The sequence below is a fragment of the Tachysurus fulvidraco genome, chromosome 18 (assembly GCF_022655615.1).
Source record: "Tachysurus fulvidraco isolate hzauxx_2018 chromosome 18, HZAU_PFXX_2.0, whole genome shotgun sequence".
Taxonomy (NCBI): Eukaryota; Metazoa; Chordata; class Actinopteri; order Siluriformes; family Bagridae; genus Tachysurus; species Tachysurus fulvidraco.
Genome location: NC_062535.1, coordinates 11,641,898 through 11,661,978, shown reverse-complemented (window position 1 = coordinate 11,661,978; position 20,081 = coordinate 11,641,898). Strand labels below are relative to the sequence as shown.

The 20,081-nt window shown below is 35.4% G+C and overlaps 3 protein-coding genes across 5 annotated transcripts in view; 1 reads left to right on the top strand and 2 right to left on the bottom strand.

Moving 5' to 3' along the window:
* Positions 1-8: 8 nt before the first annotated feature.
* On the bottom strand, positions 9-4,388 carry f8a (coagulation factor VIII associated). 3 transcript variants are annotated; one of them, XM_047803297.1, is made up of 12 exons: positions 3,834-4,388; positions 3,343-3,415; positions 3,124-3,196; positions 2,381-2,540; positions 2,194-2,262; positions 1,984-2,104; positions 1,719-1,811; positions 1,321-1,385; positions 962-1,043; positions 807-853; positions 445-455; positions 9-343 (listed from the first exon to the last, which is right to left on the bottom strand). In XM_047803297.1, exons 1-12 carry the CDS (start codon positions 3,939-3,941, stop codon positions 262-264), a joined length of 984 nt encoding a protein of 327 aa, XP_047659253.1. In that variant the 5' UTR covers positions 3,942-4,388; the 3' UTR covers positions 9-261. The 3 variants fall into 3 exon arrangements, with proteins under 3 accessions (XP_047659253.1, XP_047659252.1, XP_027012308.1); XM_047803296.1 differs by having other exon boundaries at positions 445-500; positions 3,834-4,375; XM_027156507.2 differs by having other exon boundaries at positions 445-500; positions 3,343-3,389; positions 3,834-3,947.
* A 714-nt stretch (positions 4,389-5,102) lies between these two features.
* On the bottom strand, positions 5,103-11,024 carry si:ch211-243a20.4. The gene is made up of 6 exons (XM_027155941.2): positions 10,857-11,024; positions 8,728-9,006; positions 8,092-8,204; positions 7,417-7,518; positions 6,745-6,837; positions 5,103-5,288 (listed from the first exon to the last, which is right to left on the bottom strand). Exons 1-6 carry the CDS (start codon positions 10,918-10,920, stop codon positions 5,232-5,234), a joined length of 708 nt encoding a protein of 235 aa, XP_027011742.1. The 5' UTR covers positions 10,921-11,024; the 3' UTR covers positions 5,103-5,231.
* Positions 11,025-13,158: 2,134 nt separating this feature from the next.
* Positions 13,159-20,081, top strand: part of si:ch211-243a20.3 (uncharacterized protein LOC100151507 homolog) — a 9,481-nt gene continuing 2,558 nt past the window's right edge. The window contains exons 1-3 of the mRNA XM_047802926.1: positions 13,159-13,462; positions 16,359-16,496; positions 19,281-19,410. Coding sequence (XP_047658882.1) covers positions 16,373-16,496; positions 19,281-19,410 — 254 coding nt within the window. The 5' untranslated portion in view covers positions 13,159-13,462; positions 16,359-16,372. The remainder of the gene's footprint in view (positions 13,463-16,358; positions 16,497-19,280; positions 19,411-20,081) is intronic.

Genomic DNA, 20,081 nt, shown 5'->3' with positions numbered 1-20,081 from the left:
AACAAACATGATTAAATGCTTGAATTTATTTACATCGAATGCACAACAGATTTAATATAACAGTAAATACTAAAAATTATAAAAATAGTAAAGTGCAATGAAAATTAATGGAGGACGACATTAAGAAATAAAATATTCAAGTGTAATACGAATATTCAGTTCTAGCTATGCCATAGCCTTAGTGCAGTCTTTCTGTACACGACACACCAGGCAGTGGAAGCAGACACTGAGTGATTCCTCATGGTTGTGTGTAGATATGAACTAAACCCCCTGACCAGAGGGGCTCATTCTTTCCTGCACAATGAGATGCAAGAGGTGATTCTGTTCAGCAGAGAGGTGAGGCCTGCAGAGCAAGAAAAAAACCCCCCAAAAACTATAATACACCATGTTTCCACTTATTTTTAAAAACAAAAAAAAATTAGTAGTAATCTTCACCCAACTCACCATAATTCTGTCTGGAGAGATTTGAGAGATTCAATATCTTTTTCCTGACATGCCATCTACAAATCAATATTAATAATACCAGTCACTGCCCCTATATCATCATCACACAATGAATTGATCACATTTTAAAAGGAAAATGTCATGATTATAAATTTTGTGCTGTAGATACAAACAATGGCCACTAGATGGCAGATGGACAAAACAGATGTATTTTTTTTCTGTCAAATTTAAAATAAATACACCAAATACACGGACATCAACAGAAAAGGCAACAGCAACAAGTATCAAATAAGTGCATATTATCCACATCACATACAGTGGACCTCCTAGTCCATTTATTATTATTAATTATTATAACTTACCACCACAGACTGCAAGAGGAGGAAGACATCTTCTGTAAGGAAGTTAACTAAAGAGACAAAAACCTATGTTCAGTCACTGAAACACATCAGTAAAAACGAATCTACCAAATTACCAAAACAAATAACACAAATGTGATAAAAAGCATAAATCTTACCTTGACTGTGCGAGTCAAAAGACTCCCAGGCGTACCTCTCTAGTGTCTGTGCGTGCTCTGGCAATAGCTTCTGTGGAGGAGGCTGACATACAGAAATATGCAAATTAACACAATCAATTAATCTACTCATAATTTAGTTTTTAAACATGACAAATTCCAGTACAGTACTAACAATGCAAATAAAAAGCAGTACTTTTTGAAATGATATGCTTATATAATAGATATCCAGAAGGATGCTAAAAAAGTGAATCAAGATCTCATAATGGCTAAAAAGTCCTAAACTAATAATGTGACTAATAATTTAGTAGAACATTATGCTGATTAGTGACTTCATCTAAGAATGAAATAGTTGGGCCTACCTCAAGCAGCATGAGCAGAAGTACTCTGGAGATTTCACACTTGGCTACTATATCCATAAACACACCTGAGGAAGTGAACACCACTGTCAATTGTTACAAAACCACCATGGTATATGAGTGATTCCCCAATCCCTGTGTGGCCCAAAGTTTCCTCATTTATACTCATTCAAATTTTTATTAAAATATATACTCCCTTTCCCTATACCTTTGCTGCTATATTGTAGTACGAGAAGTACACCCTTATAAAAAGCCTGCATCATATGTAATAAGCACATGCTGCATTAAACAGGGTACAGGGGATAACTGTATGCCTATAAGTGAGGTAAAGATCTGGTGAAACAATATTTATCTAACATGGCTAAAGATCCAGTCATTTTGTAAGAGTTTACTCTGCTTACCGACAGGGGTATTTGTTCCAGGAAGCTGCAGCCCTCTTTCCTGACACATGGCCTGCATTTCCGAAAGGACAGCCAGCGCACCGTCATAATCACCTGTTAATCAAATACCACATGACTTTATCTGGCAGCTCCATAGCATTTAGAAAAAGGGCAAAGTGAAAAAATAAAAGTTGACAGTTGAATAAATATGTAAGAACTCCATGACCAACATGTATGGGGTTAATTGTGGCACGTCTCGGTTTTTCTGAGCTCTCATGGTACTCACGGCTCAGTATTTTGCAGGAAGCCATCTCTCCATAAGACAACAAAGCCTCAATAGGCATCTGTGACTGAAGCTCTGCAGCTCTCTGAAAGTGCATGATAGCCTCACCTGGCTTATTCATCTCCTGAACACACATCACACATAAATGATGGACCTACACATATCCTCCAAAGGAAAACATTCTTACACAAATGTCCAGCTAAAAATTCTTGCCTTGAGTGCTTTTCCAAGTTCAAGGGAGAGACTGGCAGCCATGACCGGCTGATTCATTTCAATATAAACCTGTAAAACATTACTTCTTTTCATCCCAGGTGTAGGAGCTCAGAAACTTTAGCATATCTGTTTAAGGCTCTTCATGTGTATTAAACAAGTGAACAAGAATGCAAAACACGAATGTTACCTTTATGGCAAAGCTGTAGCAGTTGAGTGCAGCCTGCAGATGCTCATCAAATCCCGGGGCGTGCAGAGCTCGGGTCTCCTGCTCAGAGGCTAGAAAGAGTCGGGCAGCATCAGTCAGAGCTAGAGCCTCCCCTGGGGCATTGAAGAGAGTCTGCTCACACCTAGGGGGAAGATAATGAGGTTTGTTTTAATACAGCATGCTGAGAGCAACAAGTACATAAGCAATCATAATAATTAAGCATGATTCTAAATGAGATGTAATTTAACTGCATAGTGCAGTTTTTTCTACACTTAGTGACATAAATTTCAGTATCAGTACTGAGTGGGGTTTCATGATGATAGAATAGATAATTCATGATGATAGATAGATAATTCTGATTTTGCGCAACACAACTATTAATAGTGTTACATGTGTCATGTATCAGACTGTCAGCCTGACACACAGTGGGCCTCGTGTCAGACTGTCCTCCTGTGTGTCTCGTGTCAGACTGTCCTCCTGTGTGTCTCGTGTCAGACTGTCCTCCTGTGTGTCTCGTGTCAGACTGTCCTCCTGTGTGTCTTGTGTCAGACTGTCCTCCTGTGTGTCTCGTGTCAGACTGTCCTCCTGTGTGTCTCGTGTCAGACTGTCCTCCTGTGTGTCTCGTGTCAGACTGTCCTCCTGTGTGTCTCGTGTCAGACTGTCCTCCTGTGTCTTGTATCACACTGTCAGTCTGTCCTCCTGTGTGTGTGTGTGTGAATACTCACCGAGCCATTGCCAAATTACAGAAGGCTGCATACTGAAGGCAGTCCTGCTGTTTGAGCTCTTTAGCCAACTGCCCTGGATAGAGAGAAACAATCTATTTAATAAATCAGATACGGTTTTACTCTAACCTTTAAAACAAGTTAGCCAGTGTATATATTTTTAGCAAAATATATCTTAAGTGTTAAATGAATGGACTTCTCTGGGTATCTAAAGTAACTCACCAAACTGCTCACTTGCTTCTGCGACGTTAGGCTTCCTAAGAAAACGTCTTTGAAAATGAAAAAAACAAACAAACAAACAAACAAACAAAAAACAAAACACATAAATATAGCGTTAAGGTCGACATAACTGTAATTTAGCTAATTATATAAGATAAATCAAGTTTTACACCATTCATGTAGGCTAAAAACTAACAGCAAACCTTCCTCAAATTAGCCAAAAGTCGCATAATTAAAGGAATTATTTTTAATGCAATATTAATGACGTGTCTTTAGGGACTTAAAAATAACACCAACATACTGTTATTATAAACCGGAAAGTGTAAATATCTAGCAAAACAGCTAGCTAGATTAGCTTTGGCAGCTAAGCAACTACCGATAACTTTACTGCGTTACCATTGCAACATCAGCGATTGTGTGATATAAGCTTAACTAACTGTTAAATTAAAGTTAAACTATTACGCAGCGTTTATCTCGCAAACACAGAGCCTTACTTTTTCAGCTTGTTTGACACTGCGCGATAACGCGTCAGAAAATCTCCTTCCGCCGCCATTGTTGGTACAATTATCATATCTAAATCCTGTGTTCCTATTGGCTGTCATGTCACGCTGGTCTATTCTAATTGGTTAGGATCACTTACCTCAGTGAACAGCCGACGCCTTAGCCGCTGTTGCTAACTGTTTTCTGACGTCAAAGCCCTCGCCATATTAGCAGAGACGAACTTCACTATTATTATGATTATTAGTCTATGGAGAGTTGCAGCTGTACCCTAATAAACCTCTCTGCAACTTAATTTGTGTTCAAATGTGTTTAACAAAATATGCACTGTTACTGCTTGCATTGGTGAATGCAATTGCACGCATTACTGATTAAAAAAACCCAAAAACAAACGCACATTGCTGGAAATTAGGCTGTGTATGGTGATACAGTCTTAACATGGCTGTTTAACTGTTTGGATATTTAATCACATATGGTTTTATATGTATATAACTCATCAATATTTTAAATATGAGCTTTATATTGTTTTACTTCATGCAGCCTCAAAAGCAGTTTGGTTGCGTGTTATTCTATAGGTGATGGACTGTTGTCCAAAACATCCAGATAATCTTTTAATACATTTTCGGATTGTATTTTTTTTATTATTATTTTCTGCATATGGCAGACACTTATATATACAGTACTTATAAAAAATATAATACAATATACACATATGTACATATTTTTATATTGCATATTTTGTAGTTTCTTGACTGAATGTTATTTGCACTTGTTACATAAAAGAATTGTGTGTATTTGAAACAAACAAAAAAAAATCTCCTCGTTCCCATGACTCCTATGGATACGGTTTAAGATAAACGCTTCACGTTTAAAGTACTTGATTTCCATGCCACATGCTGAAGGATGCAGGAGAGAGGAATTAATGAGGCATCAACTAGTGTTTTGCTGTGCAAACGAATAGTTCAGAAGTAGCCAGATTTTTCATTCGTAGAACCATAGCTGTATGCATGTAGAAGCTTGGGAAAACCTTTCACATTGTCAACTCATTTCCTTCCCCAAACTGGCCACACGCGATCATAAGACTACTTCAGATCAGCTACAAACTTCTCCTTTTTGATGGCAACATTTGTTTGTAGCTGCAAAGTAAAAAGCAAACTACAGTACACAAAATAGTCTTGCAAAACTTATCATGTTTGACTGAGCTTTTACTTTAACAATATGTTGTTTGTTCAAGACAATTGTAGACATAAGCAGAACGTTTATGGTCTTTGTAGAGTTTAGATATTTTTTTATTGAAACCTTTTGTATAAAAAGTGACAGGCTGTACACATCAGTGTTATAGATTTTATACATCATGTAAAGAAATGTCATTTGTATATACAAATAATATCTAATCACAGGTTTTCATAAACAGATTCAAATACCCCCTCTTCTACAGGTGAAGGCTTGGCCTGAAAAAGAAATAATGGAAATACATCAGAAAAAGGTTGATATAAGATTTCCAACCATAAAACACAATACAAGGTGAATTTAGATAGATTTTTTTAATTTTTGCATGGTCTTAGCTTTAGATATACTGATGAAATTCTCAGTATGTTGACTTTTTAACATTGTTAAGAAAACATGTTTATGTCATATTCTGGAGAAGCATTATTTTTGTCTGTTCAAAATGGACTGATTTTAGATTCAACCTTACTGACATTTTTCAACCTTACTGACATCTTTAAAACCTTATTTAATTGTGTATTTACAAAAAAAAGGACATCTCTATAATTACATCATCATTCTGCAATATTGTAAGATCAGAGTAGACAGTGATAATTGATAATATATTTAAAAAAATTATATAATTTTTTTTAGATTTAAAAAATCACTCTTCATCTCTGTCTACATCACTCTCCACTCTATCAGAACTTCATCACTTCCTAAAATGAATATTACAAACACAATGCACTAAGGAAAATCTGTGCATGCTAACTAGTATATAATAGTCTACATCTTGTTATTAAGATGTTCCATAAAAACACCATTTAATGCAAAGGAATCCATTAGTGCACCATTTTAATAATGGCTGTGAGATGTTTCATGCTTCCATTAAATTCTTTCAACATTTTCTCTCTGCACTTATTGCATTTTAAAATCCATTAACACAAACTCTACTGTTGAAAATGTTTAAATATAGAACTAACTTTATATTTAATTTGATACAGAAGTACATCTTATTAAATGCAACCCCCGATCTACCAGCACTGCTCGACTGGTTCCACCATCTCTCAGGGTAAGAGGCAAGTATACTACAAGACTCTTCTCTGTTCTGGCACCAAGGTGGTGGAATGAACTTCCCCTAGAGGTCCGGACAGCTGAGTCACTGGCTATTTTCAAGGGGCGATTGAAGACCAACTTATTCAGGAAACACTTCAACTAGCACTTCTTTCCTTATCTTTTACATTAAAAAAAAACATTGACAATTTTTGATTGTAACTTTGAACAAATGTTTTAAACTCGTGGTATCTTAAGTATGTAACCTAGTGAACCAGCATTAATGTATTCAATGTTAGAGATTTAAGCACTTCTGTACGTCACTCTGGATAAGGGTGTCTGCCAAATGCTGTAAATGTAAATGTAAATGTAAATGTAAATGTTTGAAATATTTTTCGGTATATCAAGCTTACTGTTTGCTGCTAGCCAAACCATCTAATATGATGTCACGGAAATTAAGTCATGTTATTTCAGGCACTTCTTCTCTCAAGCATTACAGTACTAACATACAGTAGGTTCATACTTTCACCTATCACACCAGAAAAAAAGAAAGTTTAGTTAAGCCAGGTAAGTTTAATTAACCCAGTTTTCCTGAATTCACTAGCACTCAAATATGCTAATACATCCTGACTTTTGAGTCGATCCTACCGTTTTCTTTGATGTTTGACACTTTGCACTTGCTCCCGTGGCTTCATCGACATTCAGCACCTCATAAACGGAGGCAGTCCTGTTTTCAAGAGCCTGGGTTTTGAGTGAGAATGAAGCACCATATTGTTACATGTAAAGTCATACTATGGTTACTCATTTTATTTTAACAATGCTTTCAATTGAAAACAATTAGTTTTTTTTATTTGTATCTCTGCAAGAATAGAACTTCCCTATCAGAAAGGAATTCAAATACAAAATTGATAGAAGCTAATAACCATTAATTATCCAGGAAATAAACCCATAACCCCCCCTTGCTTTTTATAAAAGAAAATCTAGAGACAACTGAAACATTGAGCAATTCTGTACATATATTTCTAATGTGTTGAGGCATTTTAGAGGGAAAACAGCAATACTCAGCAAAATAAAAATTCAGATGTTGGGTCAGTGGTTTTGGAAATGTAAATTCCTGTTTCATGAAGCATAAAAAGTCCTCTATCTCTATTTGTGTGTTCATATATTCAATGCTTTGAATCGTGGCATTAAACATAACATCACTGATCACATTTTCTATTGAATCTGATATCATGTAATTATAGTGTGTATTTGGGTTGATCTGAATTAAGCAGTTTATAATAATACATAGACAAAAATGAGCGTGAAGTTCAGTCTCACCGTGTACAATGAATCAGACGTAGTTCCTTCTGTTGCAACTGTATTCTTTTTTTTTTCCTTGACTTTCACGTTATGTTCATCTCCTTCAGACGGGAAATGATTCTACAAGAAATATTACATTGAAGCAGTTTAGAAGTATGATGCTGATTCAGAGAACTGGGTTTACATTTTTATAAATATATATATATATATATATATATATATATATATATATATATATATATATATATATATATATATATATATATATATACACACACACAGTTTAGTAGCTTATGTAATGTAGTTCAGTATAATATCTTGTCAAGAATTAAGTTTAATGTAGTAATGAGAATTACATTGAAAACACCTTTTCAGTGTCTTTTGGACTGAAATGGCAAAGAATCATGAATTTGGCAACACAGGAAAGGTTTTCTGTTAATGTCAAAATTTGCAACCATCAGATGTAAGGCTGTATCTTTTAGGTTTTTTTTTTTTTTTTACTATAGGAAAGATAGAGGAGAGAAGAGAGGATGTTTTGAGCTACATTACACAATCCTGTTTTTGATTATTTTTATAACACATGTCCCAAAGGGTTTTAATAATGAGTGGTGTAATATGACTACAGGCCAATGCATTAAATATTTGCTTATGAGGACTATAATATTAATTTGACTTTTAGTGTGACTTTATTACCTTGTACCACATGCAGATATAAACTGATCCAATGATGCTGAGAAGCAGCAGCAGAACATTGAAGACAGCCAGCATAGGGACAAAAATCTTAGGATGTGGCTGATAACCCATATCTGAGAAAGAGAGACAGACAGACATGAATAAAGAGACAAAAAAAGCAGGCAGGTTTCAGGATGTTGTGATATTGATCTTTGGAAGTGGTTTAACTTCAGAAGCTTTCAGATTACTCAAGAGACTGTAGCAATGAACCAGCTCAATAATTTTCTGTTTTTATATGGGTTAAGTCTAAAAAGCATCATTTTATTCTGTCTATATGTCTGTCTTTCTTCTGTCTGAAACACCTAATGGAAAAACTGGTTTGAATGTAGAAGAGATGCTGCTCGATCTTAAACATACCTATTCCTTCCAAACACAAAAGTAATAAACAAAGCAGTTAAACACAGCCTCCAAATTTGATCTGATATATTATGCCACACTTCACACACCCATGCTTCTGGAACATATGCATTAATAACAATGTCTAAACTTTTAAGAGCAATTATGTGTGAAAATTTACAAAATGATTAATAACTGAAGCCAAAACTGATGTCAATATCATTATCAATATGGCCAGGAGGTTAGACGCTGCTTACTCACCTCGTACACGGACAAACCAATACACCTTCTCATTCATGTATTCAAAGTGGTATTCTCCAGAGCATGAGCTGTTATGCATGGTGATATTTACTGGCAAATCTTTTTGTTGTGGAGAAACAGATGCTTTATAATCAGTGGGGTGTTCCCATACTTTATGACCCTTATGGAAACACTTAATAGGATGCCCAGTGCTGTTAGCTTGGATGGTGACTTCAAGCATGTTGGTGACTGTTTCCCCTGCCAGTGCCATGCTGGTTCGGTGCTTGAGAACAAGTTTAGCTGAAAGAGAAAGAACACAAAGAGGTCCACTGATGGGGTGTCTGAAGAAGCCTCAGGTTCTCCAAAAAATGATAGAGATGATAGAGAGAAGGATCTGTTCATAAATGAAGAGATGTACAGGGGGTCCTTATAAAATGGTAAGTAAGAGTATATGTGGTGATAAGGAAAAAACTCTTCACTAGTGAACTTCTGACATTAGTCATTATATAAGGTTTTATAACCCAGTCTTATGACTTGAGGTAAATTTGATGACGCGAGCTTCCTCATAATCATTCTTGGATTCTATAATTACTGTTTGCTTTCAGATTGTTCTTAATTGCTGACTGCAGTAACTCCATGAGTTCTGTGTGTTCTGTTTCCATTTTTATTCTAACTCAAACATTACAGTGTTATCTGCTGTTGTCTCTAAAGCATAAGTGATGGCATGTATGAATTGCAAATAATTTGACAGCTGGGGTTTACAGTATATCATTAAAAATGGAATCTATTAAGCAAGCGTCTGTTAGAAAGACAAAAAATAGCAGTTACGTCATTTTAGTAAAAATAGAATTAGGCAGTTAGGCAAAACCCATTTTTGGAAAAAAAAACCAAAACAAAATGATTTTCATCACTTTGGACTGTTTAACTGAAATCAGCTACAGTGACATCCAACAGGGGTTTTTTTTTTTGCAGACCTCCACACAAAGAGGAAAGAGTAAAGTCACTGCAGGGAAATGATGATATGTTGTGTTGCCCCAATGCATGTCTTCTTTACTATGTACTGTAAAACTGGCTATAGCATGAAACTATATCAGCTGATTTGGGATTTTAGGGTATGATATTTCTGCACAAGCTGTGAAAATAATGTCTCTCTGACTTAAATGTTTGAATATTCCCTGTAGCCCTTTTAAGGATTTTGATTTTGTCATTATACGAAAACTGTATACTGGTTGGAGCTCTGTTTACACTACTGTACTGGAGTGTAGTCTCTTGGAGTGTATTGTACACATTGAACTGTTTGTACACAGGCAAGATTTCACTCTGTACTGTACTAGCTTTATATGGTTGAAATGACATAGATAGATAGATACAACTTTATTGTCATTGCATTGTACAGGTACACAGCAACGAAATGCAGTTTGGCATCTACCAGAAGTGCAAAATCATGTAGCCGTCATCATGTCATGTCATTTTATCAAACAATTTGATACTTAGCTCATCTCAATTAATTTAACATCCAAATCGTTAACCATTTGGCTATGCACTAGAATATTATTTGTTTTGAATAAAGTTTGAAAACTCTGCAAAATTTGGCTGTGAACGTGCAATGTTTTTCTGCTGGTAGAAAATAAAAAAGTACAGAGCTGTTGGGCTTATTGTGTTTTCTGTTAAAGAGTTTTAAAATCTGTGAACTTGGTATAAGGACTAATGTTTTTAGCAATGGTTAGAAATTTAATATAAGGGCAAAGATATCATTATCATATCATGTTAATTATATCATTACCATATCATGCAATGGAAGCTATTTGACAACAAAATGGCAATGCTACACCTTAAAAGCCTTAAAAAACCCTCAAGTTTTATACGATACATAAATAAGTGCTAAAAAGCTTACATATTTAATACAGAAAATCTGAGGGAAATAATCATACTGTACAAATATTAACCTCCAATCATCTATAGCAACAATGTCAGTGCTGTATAATATCTGTATAATGTAATGTATTAAACAGAAGTGTATATTACATTATACAGATATTATACAGCGCTGACATTGTTGCTATATGCACTCTTATTATTATCATAATCATCATATTTCCCAGCATTGATACTGATTGGATAACTAACACAAGAAAAGGCAATAAACATACCTTCACTCTTATGACAGCAACATAACAGCAAAATCCAGAGCACTCCAAACTGTGTTGTAGGCATTTTGTCCCTGCTACTGTATAATAATGAGCAGGAAATATCTTAAATACCTAACTTCTTGTCAGACACTCTTGTTGTGATCAGACTGTTTCTAATCTCTTGCAATGTCAGAAAGACTGTGTCTGCAACATTTACAGGAAGTTGTGACATAACGTATAAAATGCTTAGTCTTACTCAGTCCTGAATTTCCCACATGTAATCACACTGACCCTTTACGTGCATCTAAGTACCTGAAACAAAATATAAAGAAATAGGACATTTAATACAAACAGAGCCTTTGGTTGAAATATTTATATAAGAGGAGTCAAGTGTCGTAAGTGTAAAATAATATAAACTGTTGTTCTGAATTCAACCACTGGGTGGCGCCGGTGTATTAACGCAAAATATGTTTCAAAAAGCCTGTCATCCCAGCAGGGGGCCAAAACTTACAAGTAAAAATTAGCACATTGAGAACTAGCCATTATTGCCCCAATCTGCTCTATTTAGTTTTAACAGATTTGTGAATTTGATTATATTTCTATAACAGCATGTCTCAAAGAATTGTATTCCTCTGATAAAACAATTTGCCAGTGATTACAGTTTTATAGCTCAACATTGTTGAAACATCTGTTAAATTACTACATAAAAGTTATTTTGTCTTATCACTAAAAGAAAACTCACCACTCTCTCGCTCTTTTCTTATAGTTTCTTAAGTTCATGCAGCTTGTCAGATGAGAAAATCCAAAATGCAGATTTTTGTCCTTAAGTGGCAGAAAACTTTAATTAACTTTACAAAATTAAAGATAATTGACAATGGAGACTCCTTCCAAAAATGCTGAATAAATGTTCTTATTAAAAATTAAAAAAAAAAATAAATCCATTAATCAATATATGTTGAAAATACTCAACACAAGCAATGTTTTTTGGTAAAATGTTTAGAATAAGCACGTGAATATAACTGTCAGGAAAATATTATGGGTTATACATAAAAACAGCTTTAGTAATTTAGTAAGTATTTTGGTTATGGCTGTTTTAAATTTCTCTTATACAATATTTATAAGCAACATTTAAAAAGGACAATTTGTCTTTTATCATCAACTAAATTTCAGCAGGTCGTTCAGTACAGTGGAACATGTTGAAATACATGTCTGTTTTAATGACATAAGTTACAGGTAAGTTTAAGAGCTTAAACAAAGCTGAAGTATCGCCTTTATGTCACTGGGTTACTGTCCCTATTCCTGCTTATGGTTGATAAATATATCATACAGTTAATAAAGATCTGAATAATTTCATATCAGAATTCTATTTCCTCTCATTTGGTGACAATTTATTTGTGCAGTCTGACTTGAAAAGTTGTAATAATGTAAGAAATGAGAGTCTGTTCTTTCTGCTTCCCCAGAAAGTAATGATTTCTATTATATTTCTATTTCTATTGCTATTTTAGGATCATAATATTCTAAAATCATATTATAACAAGGTATAACACACACATGGGTTAGATATCAGGCACTTTGGCTCACTTTCTATCGCCTGAGTGTGTTATAGAGTAAGGAAGGAATGCAGCTGCAGTGATGAATGCGTCGTGCTTAATGAGAAACAGAGCAGAGCAAGTAGCAAAGAAGCCAAGACTGATCTCATAAATTCAATGAAAACACATCACAGAGAGAGAGAGAGAGAGAGAGAGAGAGAGAGAGAGAGAGAGAGAGAGAGAGAGAGAGAGAGAGAGAGAGAGAGAGAGAGAGACCAAAGGAGAAATAACATCTGGATGTCAGGGATAAAACAATATTTACAGTTTCATAATATCCTTCTATCAACTATCTATATGTGTAGATATCTGTAAACTGTCTTGAACATGGACCCAATATATCGGTTAAATGTACTGATCCAGCTAGTAACTGTCTGAAACTTTTGATTATATAAGACTTTATATACTCTAATAATCTGATCTAGATATAAACTGCTGTGCTGAATTATATTTGTACCTCTATCATATAAAAAGTTCTTCAAAAAGAAATGATAGGCATTAATACTTTTATAAACTTTTAATCATATGATTGCGGTAGATCTGACAGCATGTGTGTGTGTGTGTGTGTGTGTGTGTGTGTGTGTGTGTGTGTGTGTGTGTGTGTGTGTGTGTGTGTGTGTGTGTGTGTGTGTGTGTGTGTGTGTGTTGGGAAGGGCAAAAAAAAAAAAGCAGGAAGTGTAAAAATTTCCCATCTGGACACAGCTGGATGAAAAGAGAGAGAGAGAGAGATAGAGAGAGAGAGAGAGAGAGAGAGAGAGAGAGAGAGAGAGAGAGAGAGAGAGAGAGAGATTGAATACTTTCTATCCCACATAAAAACAAGTAGGGCATAGCTCTACCTAAAATCACATTACTGCTGATTAGAAAAGAGGGAGGAGAACAAACAAGAGATAGACAACAATTCAGAAAGGAAAAAGAGAAAACAGGAGAGAGACTTAAAACATTGGACAGAAGGAAAACAGAAAAACATCTGATTTTGACTGAAAAAAGTCTGGAAGCAGGTGTAAGAGAACCAGCGGAAGAATATCATCAACATCTAAAAGTGTAAGTGTAATGTTTATCTGAAGAAACATCTTCTTCTCTAATGCTATCATACTAAGGTTTAGGCATGTTGTTCCTTCTTTCACTTCAATAAAGATAAATAAACATTACATGACAAGGTCTAAATGTATTTTAGGTTCTGCTGTTAAACTTTTCAATCTGCATGGCACAATCTCCTTAGTAATATTTGGCATCAGACAGCAGTGCATGTGCCAATATGATGAGTCTTTGGGAAAGATGATGATTAAGTCTTGTTTAGGAGCAGAGTCTATATGGCATCTGGTTTGCCTGTTGTAGTTTATAGCACCAGCACTTAGAAATATCCTTTTTCTTAAAAGTGGACTTCATAATTGCTGTAATATTTGCAGATGTTCTTGTAGAAAATGTCCAAAAATAATGTATGTGGACTAACGTCTATAACCAGTCAAGATTCACATGACAATTATAAAGATTCTTTTTCTTGCCCTGTATTCTGCTAACCTAGGCATTGATTACATTAAACATCCTAGAACCTGTTAGAGGGATGGGATGTAGTACCAGCATTTCTTATGATATGATGGATACCAAATCTTATGTACAACATAATTGTTTCAATTAAAAGCCTTAGTTGCAATTTAGCCCTAATTTCTAAATTGTTCCAACTTCCAGAAATGTTGACGGTCTTCTTTGTTGACTTTAGAATTTTCCCTCCTGCTGTCTCTTCACCCTTTTTTTTATTTCAGCCAAGTCTTACTGTGTCAGAGCATCACTTTTGGCTTTTTTTTTCACACTAGCCCTTTTGATAAATCCATGTCAAACTTTCCTTTCAAAATCAGTCATCATATTCAGTGAAAGATCCAAAAGTTACTTTATATGAACCTGCAGGTGCTAAAAATTCCTTACAGATTATGCAAAATCACCTGCATGTAATTCATGCCTCCAAGGTTGCCAGATTTCCTTTTTTACTCCGTCTGCTGTAGTGTTCATAATATTACTATCAGCATCCACAGGAAGTCCTTGTAATAAAACATATCTCAGTTAAAGATGCATTAAAAAATTATAAATTGTGCACTTTAAAGTGACAATACTATTAATTCATTAATAAAGTCATATTTTAATATTAGCCTTTATTCGCATTCAAAATTTGTTTTTTGTGTGTATTTACAACACATTAATGACATATTATGGTTACAATAACCTGTTAGACAATGGCTGGACTTACAGTATCACTTCTCCTCTCTCCTCTTTACTCAATCTCCACCCCGTGTGCGTACTGTACGTCCCACTCTGTAGTTAAACCTGTAATTACATTTAAGTTCTGAACTCCAATGCATACGATTTCGATATTAAATCTTCATCACATGCTTACCTCAACTCTGAATATGGCTCTTAGCCTTTAACTGATTCATTACTGTAAATTACTGCATTAAAGTGTGTGTGTGTGTGTAGGGGTCTATAAGAACGTTTATTTTTTATTCTACAAATGAGCACAACTATACTACCAGCTGCTCATTCTTGTGAGACTCTCATGAATACCACCCCTGGGGTGAGAAAGCTGATCTTGGATCAGATTTTGTCCTTCAGTGAACACAAAATTACACATTCATCTTGCAGAGATGTAGGAAACCGACTCTAGATCAGCACTCTTACACTGTGATACAGTCTCCATATGGGCCCTTGTCTTTATAAGTCCTGGGACGGGGGCCATTTGGCGCAATATCATGGCACTGACTCACTTTGTTTCGGTTCCCAGTGCCAGTTACATTCCACCCTGATTACTGATTTATGTAAAGTTTTACCCTTTACACCCCACATCACTGATGTGATCAATACTGAGCACTTTATGGGCTTAACAAGCAGAAGGCACTCAGTATTATCCAGGCTCTTAACATCTGGGACTCCTGAACAACTGGACTTTTCTCTGAATCTTCAAATGAACTAATTACTTTCCATTGAACTACAAGAGTCACAAGGCCATCATTCCATTCTGCTTTGCTCTTGCTGTTCTCTTGTGTCTTTGAAAACAGACGCTGTTGGTTTTTTTTTTTTACTAGAACAGAAAACATATTTTGAGTATTCTGACAATGATCCAAATCCATTTCACAGGTTTGGAGCATAAAAGAAGGTAGAATGAAATCAGGATACATAAACATATGGACACCTTCATTTTCTTCCATCCGGCATGCATACACACTTGTGCTTCTGTGAAACTACATTTTAAATTTACAAAGAGTTACCATGACTAATCATTTTCACACTATTATTTCATCTTGATTGCTCTTTTTTTCATCATGATCTGAGATTTTTGTCTCAAAAAAATGGATAATCTCCACATTTTTTCCTAAACATTATAAGTAGCCAGAATTATTTTACAGTACACTATCAGTGTCTCATGTGATGAAATGCTCTTCCTAAAGTAGCTTGTGTGAGAGAAAGAGTGTTCAGTCTAATGCACCATCAACTATTTAATGATGATCGTTTGTCAGACGCTTTCAGGAAACTGTTTGTTTATGCACCTTGTTGACATTACAGCAGTTATAATGAGTTAATTAGCAGTATGGTGTCACCAATATATGAAACGCCACAGCGATGAGTTAAGAGCCGGGTGATCCTAACAGCACAAAATTCAGTCCTTTTCTCATTCATACTTTCAGTTGACAGCAAGTCCCTAGAGACAGTCTGCGCTGTGAAGCTTGCCACGCAGGTCAATGAAGTTGGCTTATTAGCTCTGCTATGCTTCCTTTTTATCTCCTTCTGTGCATCTGTAATCACTCTTCCTCTGTGTATGTGTGTCTCTCTTTCTTTTTTTCTCTCCACCACCCTTGACCGTCCTGCCAACACTTGGACTGAGGTACTGGCAGGATAAAGGTGCAAATCTGTTTTCCGTTAAACTTTTGCAATCCCCCTCCACTCTCTCCAGGCCTCTGAGCCGACATGCCCATTCCCATGGCAACAAGGACAGTAATGATGCTGGCTGTCATCTTGAAGTTTTTGGCTTCGTCTCATGCAGTGAGCAATGAGATGGAAGATTATGGCACCTGGAACTACAGAGAAGGAGGTAAATATTAAAGATCAGTAAAAATAAAAATAAATAAATACCGCATTGGACACTCAGAAGGTGTAGTAACTAGTCAGAATGAAAACGTCACTGACTTAATAGATGTAGGCTAAAGGTTCTAAGGTTCCTGCTTGTTAGTAAACAATTTTGCAGCACAGTTGCATCATGCTAGCTTGTTTGCTCATACATCATGTACATAAGGGTTAAAAAAAAGACAGGAAACATAGAGCTAACATAGTGTTAAAAACTGTGTCATTCATGTGTCACTTTGCATTCAACACAGTTTCCTCAAGTGGTAATGCATGTAATTGTATACATGTAATTATCTGGTAATGTCAGTGTACTGTATGTAATGCTGAAGACACAATAGTTCCTTTTGCTATACATAAACAGATACAGCATATTGTATGGATCTTGCTTATTAGCTTATTGTAATACAATATGTAATGTAGGGTGCACGGTGGCTTAGTGGTTAGCACGTTCGCCTCACACCTCCAGGGTGGGGGTTCGATTCCCGCCTCCGCCTTGAGTGTGTGGAGTTTGCATATTCTCCCTGTGCCTTGGGGGTTTCCTCCGGGTACTCCGGTTTCCTCCCCTGGTCCAAAGACATGCATGGTAGGTTGATTGGCATCTCTGGAAAATTGTCTGTAGTGTGTGATTGCGTGAGTGAATGTGTGTGTGTGTGTGTGTGTGCCCTGCGATGGGTTGGCACTCCGTCCAGGGTGTATCCTGCCTTGATGCCCGATGACGCCTGAGATAGGCACAGGCTCCCCGTGACCCGAGTTCGGATAAGCGGTAGAAAATGAATGAATATGTAATGTACTGTGCTGCACATAAACGTCTCTTAAGTTTCTCTGTCTCAAAGTCAGTCCTTCAGGGTCGAAATGCTAATTGTGTTGTTACTGCGGAACTATCAATAGCTCTACTAAATCAAATTACAATTACAAATGACCCATTTTCATACCATGTTACAATCAGATTTTAATTACAAATGACTCATTGATGTCTGCTCCGCATTTAGAAATGCGCATGAGGTCGAACAAGGACGGTCGTGTGTTCTTACACGCTTCAGTTATATGCTGGTTAACAAGAACAATATATTTGATGTACAATATACAGCAGCATGGGGAAATTCTTCCCATTGTGAATTTTGGGCTTGAAGATGCAAAAACTAGAGATAAATTTGGTCTCTTATTAGTAAATGTTACAAGGTTCTAGCATTTTAAAGTCAGGCTAGCACAAAAAGATACAAAGGAAAAGATATTGATACACAAACTATCCAAAAGCTACTCGTATGCAGTGATTAGATTTAATTCTATATTTATTTAACTACATTTTAAATATGACCTTAAGATTTCATTCCATCTTGATTCCATCTTTTATTAATAGTCTACAGACTGACAGGCTGTTAAAGTCCTATTCATCCGGCAATGATTAATAATTTATCCAATATTTCAAATATTATATTTACATTACAGACTATTTTCAGAATCCTCAGTAACTCAGTATAACTCATCATTATTTTATGGCAGGTGAAATCCTAACCTAATCCCTGAAGTAATTTTGATTACCTGACCTGACGTTTCAGGATTATTCAGGATGCAAAAGCCCAGAAAAGCTTTTAAGCAGCATACTGTAAGCGTCTTCACACTGATTACTGAATGTTTTAGCTTCAGTGTATCTTATGATCTCTTGGAAAGCACTCGATGACTTGATGTACCAAATTGTAGAGTAACTTGTATTTTTGCCAACATTTACCAGGTTAAATAGGGTTAAATGTCCTTTACAGTAAAGAATAAGATTTGAATACTCACATAAAATGCTCATTTTAAAATTATTGTATAATCTTTCCCCTTAACTTGCATCTTAACTTTTCTTAGTCTTTCTTATTTCTTCAGCATGGAAATCTTTGGAAAATATACTGAAATAATATTTTAAACATTTAAGCATAATATTTAATTAGCACTTTATGTACAGGGCATAATAATTAATACAGTAACAAACCAACAAACCTAAAGAAAGACTAAAAAAAAATCTACCTTTTTGGTATTTGCATAAAAAAAATCATTATCAAAAAAAAAAAGAAAAAGAAAACAAAACTTGCTGTTTTTTAAGTAACAGTAATTACAGTTTGTGCACAAAATTTTGACATTTGTAATTAATAAATTAATAATAACATTAATTACAAACAGGAAAAATGTAAAAATATATTTATGGCATTGCTTAAAGATTAAATTGTGACCATTGTTTGCTGAAATCAACATCTTGGCCAAACTGTTTATTGCTTTTGTACTTCATTTACAGATTTTAATGAATTCTTTCAGAAAACTGAGATAACATAAGCGTACATTTTCTATAGCCCTCAGTGTGCCTATTCACACAACTAATCATTTTTAAAAGTGCTAATTATCATCAGTGAACAAGTCTAAATATGTTTTCATCTAAAATAATGAGTTCGCCCTTAGTTATTGAAGTTACTTATGATAGCGACAGAAATCTAATAAACGTGTTTTCAATCCAATTTCTAAAGGAATTTTATCCCTCAAAGATATCCAGCAGATATTATTTTTGATGACTGAAAACTACATTGTGGTCTGTTGCCAGTTTGTAAGTTTTACAGCTGTGCAGTCTAACAACAGGAAACAAAAGTAAACTTGAGGACACCAAATTAATGATCTCATTATCTGCATGACCTCTGACTCGAGGTTACATGGAGTCTTGCTTAACGCGTGAGCATTTAACTTTGTTATTGTTTATCTGCTTGGTCTCGTCTTTTCACGATAGCGGAGCACGTGAACGTGGCTAATGTTCGGAGTGTGACGCGCGTGCTGGACACTTGGGGCAAGCGCATCTTTAACGAGATCAAGACGCTGCTGCACTCCCAACCCAATACTCTCCTGCCTGACTACTCTAGGTATACTGCTGTGCTTGCACACTTACATTACATTTTTCATTACAGCATGACGACTCCCAGGAGTGTTTGGACTATGTCCTGGATAAACAGGGGACCAGTGTTTGGCCAAAGCTGCATGTCTTGATAATAAATCAGAGGAGGTTATAATGGAGGATTTAGTGCATCCTCTGGGATGTGTAGTCTAATAGCCTGGAGACAATGAGACATATGGACACACACTCATGTAAAGAGGATTTCTCAAGAAGGTTCTGTCCTGGAAAAGCTTTTCTAAAAAGTAAATGTTCTGTTTTATGAAGAGGTATTAACTAAAAACATAACTTAGATCTTGACCATTACAATATTTACAAATTTACAATAGTGTACTTGATAACTTTTACAAACGTCTCTATATCTGTAATTATAATATTGGGATTATAATTCCGCCCACAGCTGAATCTCTAAATATCAAAATATTTTAAATATGTAAAACATTACAGTATAGAAACCATATTATCTTTAAGACACTGCAATAAATGTTGTAATTTGTCTAGACCTTTTTGAAGATGAATAGAATAGAATACCAGTGAATAGAATTTTGACCGAATCTTCAACCCGCCCCCAAATAAAACATACAGTATGTGTTCTCTTTTTTCAATATACAGTCCATTTTAAAGCATATTATTAGATTGAAA